Here is a 9505-nt window from a genome sequence, read left to right as displayed (position 1 = left end):
GCGCTCGGTGTCACAGCACTGCGGCCGTCCTAACAAAATGAACGCTCACTTTAGTTCCGTAACTAAAACAGTTTAAAAACACATCTGGATAAACTCAGCAGGTCAGTGTAGTAGTTGATAATATAACAAAGATAAATGAGTTATCTAATAGAATGAGTGTATTGACTTCCAAATTGTTCATCCTTCTTACTGCAGCCGCATAGGTAGTCAAGAAAAACTAAAATGATGAAGTAACTTCAGAAACCCTGGTAAATTTCTGCGGATGTGTGGTGGAAAGTGTGCTGACCGGCTGCATCACGGCCTGGTTTGGGGTCACCAATACCCCTGAGCATAAAGCCCTGCAAAAGGCAGTGGACACAGCCCAGGACATCATAGGCAAAACCCTCCCCACCATCGAGAACATCTACAGGGAATATCTTTAGGAACAGCAAACTCAGTAGCAAACTCAATTAGGGACTCATTAAAATATGACAGGAAATCACAACAATAGGTTATATCTAAAAAAAGGTACGTGATGGGAAAATTTTAAGGTGATTTTTGTGATCAACAGCCGAAGATTAATAATATCCACCCAAAAGTGCTCTGGAAGCAACATCTGCATTGTCTGGTGTTATACATTTAGAAGGATGAATGGTAAATCTGAACAAGTTGTTTAAAATGTGGAGAAATTTTTTTTTGATGAAAAAATTCAAGAACATTGAAATTAGGGCAGATGAAAATCAGATTGGCCAATGTCTCGTTAAATATTGAGCCCCCTGAGGGTGAACAGATTGCTCTTGAGACAGGATTAACTTCAGAGGAGTGGATGAAGAGCTCTGGCCTGAAACCTCCACAGTTCTTTTACTCCCTCTGATGCCTCTCGTCCTGAGTAGAGTTGCTCCAGAAATGGACTTCAATTTTGTTGTCAAGAATAGAATCGGTGGGGGGGGGGGGGGGTGGCAAGATGGCGTAGAGGACAGACATGCGGTCCTCCTCCTCCCCAGCCAGTTTTTTTAAACACCCGTTTTTAAACTTTAATCTAAGTATATAACTGCTTTATTTCTACTTCTAAGTACATTATTTGTCTATAATGGCGGCTAATATTAAAAAACCTAAGACTCAACTACAGAAAAAACTGCTCTTTAAAAGCGCTGAAGAACTGAGGCCTACCTGTCCAGCTGGAACCACGGAGTTGCTGTCGGGAACCTCCAAGCCACAGAGAACTCCGGCTTGTTGATGAAATCGGCTGACGTTGACTCACGTGTTCGTGATGTCGGGCGTGCGGGCGACTTGACTGAACAGTGCCCTTGAGTCTGTGCTGCCGTCGGGAGAGACGAGGACGCGTAGGAGGGCGTTGGAGATCGCCTCTGTGTGGCCCATGGCCCTGCCAGGCATGCGCGGTGCCTCCAGAGTCCGCGACTTACTGGAGCTTGTGTGGTCTGTGGGGGGGCCCAAGCGGCGGCGCCCTGATGTGGTCGGGGTGCTGTCGTTGGGTGTGCAGACCCGCAGCCGCATGGGAAAAGGCCTGACAACGGTGGAACAAGAAGAAGACTTACCTTTAACGGCCAGTTCACAGGAACAACTGGAGGAGGAGTTTGTAGAAGGTGGGTCCCAAGATGTGGTACTGGAATCTGGACTGAACTCTATTTTTACTGTTTTGGAAGGGTTTGCCTACCATATGGATAATATGTCTCACCAAATGACCCAAATGCAAACAAATGTTTAATGTGTCTGAAGATATATCCACACTTAAGAGAGATGTTAATAAATGCCTTACTTCAGTGGATGTAGTACAAGAAAATTTTAAAAAGCTTGAGACAGCTTTCTCTGAATGTAAAGAGCAAGTCGTATGTAATAAGGATGAAATAGAGAAAGTGGAAGATTCATTCGTGGATTGGGGAATTCAGAAGAGAGATTTATTGAAAAAGATTGATTCATTGGAAAATCAAAGTCGGAGAAACAATGTAAAAATTGTGGGACTTCTAGAAGATATTGAAGGAGCAGATCCAATAAAATTTTTTAAGGACTGGATCCCCGAGATGTTGGGTAAAGAGTTCTTTTCAGGTGGTTTAGTATTGGAGAGGGCACATAGAGCGCTAAGGAAGAAACCATTACCGGGACAGCCATCACAAGCAGTTTTAATTCGGTGCCTGAATTATCAGGATAGAGAAATGATTCTACGGTTGGCGGTACAGAAGGCAGGACAATGTCAATCTCCAATGATGAGTCAGAACAAAAGAGATTTCTTTTATGCAGATTTGAGTCAAGAAATTATTAGACATCGATGGGAGTTCAATTTGGCCAAAGATGTGTTGCGGCGGAAAGGATATAAATTTGCTTTTCGATATCCTGCTGTGTTGAAGGTTTTTTATGGCAATTATCAATCTCACTTTTTTGAGAATGACCATGATGCATTGGTTTTTGTTAATTCGTTACTGGATCTACGTGGTCAGTGAAGAGTCTCGCCGTCATCGCCTAAAAGAAGGGCCAATGGAAATGGAAATAGACAGAATGGAAAGAATGGGAAAAATGGGAAAGATGGAAAGAAGGAGGTTTTGACACACAGTCTTATTGATGTTGAAGATTCGAACCAGTCATTGGGACTGAAGTCACAGGGCTGAATATTTCTATGATGTTGAATTATATTATATATATTGAATTTCTGGCTGGGGGCAGGTGGATGGCACTGATATCTTTGATAATCATCTGCCACTGGTGGGGTTTACCACACCCATTTTTTTAGGGCGTTACTACCTTTGGGTGGTTTTTTTCTTTCATTTTTTTGGGAGGGTACTAATTATATTCCTTTTTATATAAACCCTTTTTTATAATATTAGGAGAGGGATAGTGAATTTTGTTTATTAGCAGGAGAGCGATTTTTTGTATTAAGTAATTATATTGTTAGTTTGTTAAGATGTCTAGTTTGAAATTTGCAACTTTTAATGTTCATGGATTAAATAATCCAATTAAGTGAAAGCGAGTTTTAGATTATATTAAGAAAATGAAAATTTATATTGCTTTTTTACAAGAAACACATTTGACCAAAAAAGAGCATTTGAAATTGAAAAGAGATTGGGTTGGTCATGTGTTTTTTTCTTCATTTAACTCTAAGGTAAAAGGCACAGCGATTTTAGTTCATAAGAATTTATCTTTTGAGTTGCATCCTGTAGAGGGGAATGCTGGGAGGGTTTTAAAAGTGGACTATAAAATCTTTAATGAACTTTGGACTTTACTTAATATCTATGCACCTAATGTAGATGATGAATGTTTAATTTCAGATGCTTTTTTGTTATTAAGTTAAGCTAATGAAAATATTTTAGTTGGGGGGGATTTTAATTGTGTTTTGGATCCTTTGATGGACAAATCCCCAAAATGTATTAGAAAATCAAAGATGGTGATACAAATTGGGGCTTTAATGAAAGATTTAAATTTGGTAGAGATTTGAAGAAGGATTAATCCGACAGAGAAAGATTTTTCTTTTCATTCTTTCCGACATGATTCTTTTTCAAGACTAGATTTTTTTTTAATATTGGCACATTTACAAGGAAAGGTATTGCAGGCAGAATATAGAGTAGAGTTATATCAGATCATTCTTTATTATTTATTTCTTATGAAAGTTCAGAGGTAGTACATTCATCCTATAGATGGAGATTTAATACAATGTGGTTGAAAAAACCTGAGTTTGTTACTTTTGGTAAGGAACAGATTGATTTTTTCTTAACTGAAAATGCTAATTCAGTTAAAAGTAATTTTGTATTATGGGATGCATTAAAAGCTTATTTAAGAGGGCAAATAATTAGTTATACTACTAAAGTTAAGAAAGGATATATGGCTCAAAGTTTTAAATTAGAAAAGCAGATCGATGAACTGGTGAAGGAATTTCAGAAGAGAGTAATAGAAGATCAGAAAATAGCTTTAACTAAATTGAAACTGTGATATAATACGTGACAGACATCAATTTGAATGTTTACTTAATTGGTCTAAGCAACAATATTATGAGTGGGGTGAGAAGGCGCACAAAGTACTTGCATGGCAGTTAAAGAAGGAACAGACCTCAAGGGTTATTAATGCTGTTAAAAAGAATTCAATAGTTACCTATAAACCTCAGGAAATCAATGACCAGTTTTATTCATTTTATTAAAAATTATATACTTCTGAGGGGAGACGGGACAATGGATCTATTGATTCTTTTTTTATCTACATTAACGTTATCAGCATTAGAAGAAGAGGATATTATAGATTTGGAAGCTCCGTTTACAGACCTAGAAATTAAAACTGCTATGTTGGAAATGCCTAATGGTAAGTCACCAGGGGATGACGGGTTTTCGGTGGAATTTTATAAAGTTTTTTATGAAGACTTATCTTCGGTGTTTGGGGAGATATTACAACAAGTGACTGAACATTATGAGTTACCAGAATCTTGTTCTAGTGCTTTAATTACTGTAATTCCAAAGAAAGATAGATATCCATTAAAGGTGTGTTCGTATAGACCTACTTCTGTATTGAATGTGGACGATAAAATAATAGCTAAAATGTTAACAAATTGTCTTGCTAAATATATGCCTAAATTGATACATATAGACCAAACAGGTTTTATTAAAAATAGGCATGCTTCAGATAATATTTTTCGATTAATTAGCTTGATCAATGCATACCGGCAGGAACCCACCATGATGCGGAAAAAGTTTTTGATAGGTTCGAATGGGGTTTTTTTATTTAAGGTTTTGGAAAAGTTTAAATTTGGCCCTTTTTTTTATTGGTTGGGTTAAAGTTTTATATACAAATCCGACTGCTAGGGTGGTGACAAATGGACAAGTTTCGTCGTCGTTTAAATTGACATGTTCTACCCGACAAGATAGTCCGTTGTCACCAGCCCTGTTTGCATTGGCCATTGAACCGTTAGCTCAATTAATAAGGCAAAATGAACAGATACAAGAGATCAGAGTTCTGGATGAAGAGTATAAGATTAATTTATTTGTAGACAATGTTTTGATATATTTAACAAACCCAGAACAATCCTTGCCATACTTACAGGAATGTTTATTACAGTACGGATCATTATCTGGATATAAAGTTAATTGGAATAAAAGTGAAATTTTACCGGTTGGTGAAGGAGATTATTCAGTTTATAAAAATGTTACTAATTTGAAATGGTCAGATAAAATTAAATATTTAGGAATAATTGTGAATACTGAGTATCAATCTTTATATAAATTAAATTATGTTCCATTATTGAAAAAGATTAAAACAGATTTAATTAAGTGGAAGGACCTTACGTTAACTCTAATTGGCTGGGTTAATTGTATTAAAATGAATATTTTTCCACATATTCAATATTTGTTTCAATCAATACCATGTTTTCTTACAAATAACTTTTTTCAGGACTTAAATAAAATCACTAGGAAATTTTTATGGAAAAGTAAACTACCAAGGGTAGCATTAAATAAACATACCTGGAAGTATGCATTAGGTGGATTACAATTACCTCACTTTCAGAACTATTATGAAGCAGCCCAACTTAAATTTATTAGTGGTTTGATGGATTTGGATCGGCCTCCAAGTTGGACTAAAGTTGAGATGGCATGTATTTCTGAAACTGCAATACATCAATTTATATTTCGGTGGACTATAAATTTATTACGGGAGTATAATGTGCTGATATTAAAACATCTATTGATGTTATGGACAAAAGAAAATAAAATTATAGGATCAAAGAGTAAATTATCTATTTTAATGCCATTATATCAGGGGTGTCAAACTCAAATTCACAGAGGGCCAAAATTAAAAACTTGGACTAAGTCGTGGGCAAAACTAAATATTTATTGAAAATTTTGAACAACATCTGCATGTTTTCTCTTCTTTCAACATATGTAATGTTAGACTTTTTCTTATTAAAATAAATGTTTAATAATAGTTTTGGTTAAACTCTTTCCAGAAGAAGCATTAACAAATGAGAAATAAAATATTCAATAAATAATATTTCTCTATAGCCTTTAAGCTCCTTTTAAATGTATTTTTTTTCACAAGCCAACAAGTCAAAAAAATAACAACGTGCTTCAATGACAAACAGGTTTGTCTTTTAAAATGATGAACATATAGTCTGCCTCCCACCTGTCTTGAAAGGTCCTATTTTCTGTCTTTCGTTTGGCCATTTTCCGTAAGGGGTTTATTACACGTGAGTTGGGCGACAGGTCACAGATGCTAATGAAAGTAAAGAGAGGAGGTGGGGGCGATTAGTGGGCTGACGGGCCGGCGCCAATGCATTTGCAAAGCATTCTGGGATTTGTAGTATTAGCTATGCACGCATTATACTGGTGCGGCGGCCAGTGGGCCAGCTCTAATATATATTTGATATGATCTTGCGGGACAAATATAATTATATCACGGGCCAAATTTGGCCCACGGGCCTGAGTTTGACATGTGTGCATTATATAATAATCAGCTTATTCCTTTTTCATTTAATAGTGATTTAAATAATTGGGATTTTAAGGGTATAAAAACATTACAGGATTGCTTTGTAGAAAGACAATTTCTTTCTTTTAATCAATTAAAAACGTTTTGATATTGCAGAAAATTCTTTATTTGTTTACTATCAACTTCGATCACTGGTAAAAAATATGTATGGTAGAGAGATGATTTTACCTGTATTGTCGGAATACGAGTCTTTGATTTCTTCTATACCAAAAAAAGTCCATATTACTGTTATGTATCAAGTACTACAAGATAATATGGATAAGCTAGAATGGGAGAAATCTAAGCTTAAATGGGAAAATGACTTAACTTTGGTTTTTCCTGAAGAATATTGGACGGATATGTGTTATGACAGTGTTACTAGATTGACGAATGCACGATATGGAACGGTTAATTACAATTTTTTGCATCAGTTATATTTAACTCCTGAGAAATTGAAAAAATGTGGCTTTAGTAATTCATATTCCTGTTTTAGATGTGGTATAAGTGTTGGAACTTTTTTACATGCTGTTTGGTCCTGTACATATGTACAACCATTTTGGGAAGAAATTAAGTTAATTTTGGAAAAATTGTATAAGTTTAAGTTACCATTAGATCCATCCACTTTTTTATTGGGTTATGTGATTCCTTTAAAGGGATTGGGGTTGGATAAATTTCAAATTGCATTTGTATATTTAACATTGTCCGTAGCTCGAAAATGTATAGCAAGTACATGGAAAGATAATACAGCGATTAATATAATGCGGTGGCAAAATGAAATGAAAGCTTGTATCGTTATGGAAAAAATTACATATGTTTGCATGATAATTACTCTTTTTTTTGTTAATGTTGCTTCCATATTTGGATTATATGCATTTAGATGTACTTTGATTTATTTTAGTTTTAGTTTTTCTTTATATATTTTTTTGGCTCTCCTTAAGAGAGTGGCTGAAGGGGTGGGGGGTGGGGTGGGGATTTAATTTTGAATTTTTTTTTTCTTTTTTTAAATTTTCTTTCTTTTTATTCTTAATTATTTTTTTAATATATATAAAAATGTTGTTATAGTCTGCATTTTGTGTGATTACTAATAATTTTTCAAATAAATAAAGTTTAAAAAAAATAGAATGACTCTAACATCTTCGAAGTATTCTGCGCTGGCTTCAACAGGGTGCAACACACGGCAACGATACGTCAGAGACACGTCAACAACACACATCAACAGCTCACACCACAAACACACCTGCACGTGGCGGTGCACAGGCTAACAGGTAGCTGGGATACAGGTGGGAGGGTAGAAGAGATAAAGGACGAGAAGTGATGGGGGGATGGGGGATGGGATACCTCTGATAGGAGAAGGAAGGGAATGGGGGGGTGGAAAGCTGAGGAAAGGAGAGAGAGGGATAGGGAAAGAGAGAGGAGGGTGGGGGTGCACGGCAACAGGAGAAATTGATGTTAATGCCATCTGGTTGGAGAGTGCCCAGACGGAACATTAGGTGTCGTTCCTCCAATTTGTGGGTGGCCTCAGTTTGGCAGTTGCACGAGGCCATGGACAGATATGTTGGTGTGGGAGTGTTGTGTGGAATTAAAATAGTCAGCCACTGCAAGGTCCTTGCTGTTGCAGTGGACAGAGTGAAGGTGTTCAACGAAGTATCTTCCAGTATGTGTCCGGTCTTCCCGAGGCCACAACCGGAGAACCGGATGCCGTAGATGGCCCCTGAAGATTCACATCAGTGTTTGGGACTGGATACCAGACATTTCGCTGCACTTCACTTGGATATTACCAAGATAAGCATCACAGCTAAGACTCTTCCCACAATCACTGTGTTCATCACGAGATGGCAGTGTTAATCAAATGTTTCACCAATCCCACATCCGCATAATTAAAGAGAGCTCTCAGGGAAGCATTTTCCACAATCAAAAGGCCCTGTTATTACCGCTCCCTCCACACAAGGCCCTGTTATTACTGCTCCCTCTATGCAAGGCCCTGTTATTACCGCTCCCTCCACACAAGATCCCATTATTATTGCTCCCTCTATACAAGAGCCCGTTATTACCGTTCCTTCTACACAAGGTCCAGTTATTACTGCTCCCTCCACACAAGGTCCAGTTATTACCGCTCCCTCCACACAAGGTCCTGTTATTATCGCTCCCTCTATACAATAGCCCGTTATTAACGTTCCCTCTACACAAGGTCCCATTATTACCGCTCCCTCCACACAAGGCCAGTTAATACTGCTCTCTCTATATAAGAATATCCTTACTCCTCACCCCAGCTGTGGTGGTACTCCACTGGCCTACTGCAGGGGGCAACCTTTGTACCTCCAGGAGTGTAAGGGGACAGGACAATGCCTGATCGGCTGTCAATCAGTCGGCCTGAATGGATCAAGCCTCACCCTCCAGGATATAAGCCTGCACCGGCCTCCCGAGGCCTTACTCAGAGTTGCTGCAGCCACAGCCAGCATGGCTCTGTGGAAGTCTTTGTGGATTAAATTGTGGTGCGCTGTTAGCTTGTTGTACAGTCTTTACCTTGTGTGTGTCTGATTCTGGCTAACAGCACACCACACCAGCCTTGTTTGTTGAGCCACAGCTTCACAGCCTCAGAGGCTCACACTCCACTGGTTAATTGGTTGTTTTAAACTCCCCCATGAATGTCGAGGCAGGGTGGCATTGGGAATGGGGGGGGGGGGCGGAATATAATGGAATTAGTGTTACTGGGTGGTTAAATGATAGTATGGACTCATTGGAACAATGGACTTGTTTCTCTGTGACATGACTCATACATTACGTCCTGATAGAAATCTTTGTAGATAGTTCAATATTAAGATCCTTGAAGTTCATTTTAGACCAGCCATTCTCAACAGGGCCCATATGGCTCATTGGGAGCTACAGTACATTTAAAGTGGGGGGGGGGGGGGCGGGGGCACAGATTGCATTCATCAACAGTGACATCACTAGGGTTGGCGTTACCCAATGCAGTAACTCATGGTGTTCCCCCCCCCCCCCCCCCCGCACACCAATGGACCTCCTCCCGTACCAGACCATACAGAATCCTTGATAACGTTTTTTGTTCTCATGT

General features: G+C 38.2%; 1 protein-coding gene across 1 annotated transcript in view; it reads left to right on the top strand.

Annotated features, from left to right (window-relative positions):
- The first annotated feature begins 4 nt into the window (after positions 1 to 4).
- LOC138754023 (V-type proton ATPase subunit B, brain isoform-like) overlaps positions 5 to 9505 on the top strand; it is a 111016-nt gene continuing 101515 nt past the window's right edge. Inside the window, exons 1-2 of the mRNA XM_069917747.1 lie at positions 5 to 101; positions 4195 to 4278. Of these exons, the coding sequence (XP_069773848.1) occupies positions 4276 to 4278 (3 nt within the window). The 5' untranslated portion in view covers positions 5 to 101; positions 4195 to 4275. The remainder of the gene's footprint in view (positions 102 to 4194; positions 4279 to 9505) is intronic.

This window comes from Narcine bancroftii, chromosome 2, assembly GCF_036971445.1.
Source record: "Narcine bancroftii isolate sNarBan1 chromosome 2, sNarBan1.hap1, whole genome shotgun sequence".
Taxonomy (NCBI): Eukaryota; Metazoa; Chordata; class Chondrichthyes; order Torpediniformes; family Narcinidae; genus Narcine; species Narcine bancroftii.
Note: the sequence above shows the minus strand (reverse complement) of the source record. Positions and strands in the feature narration are given on the sequence as shown.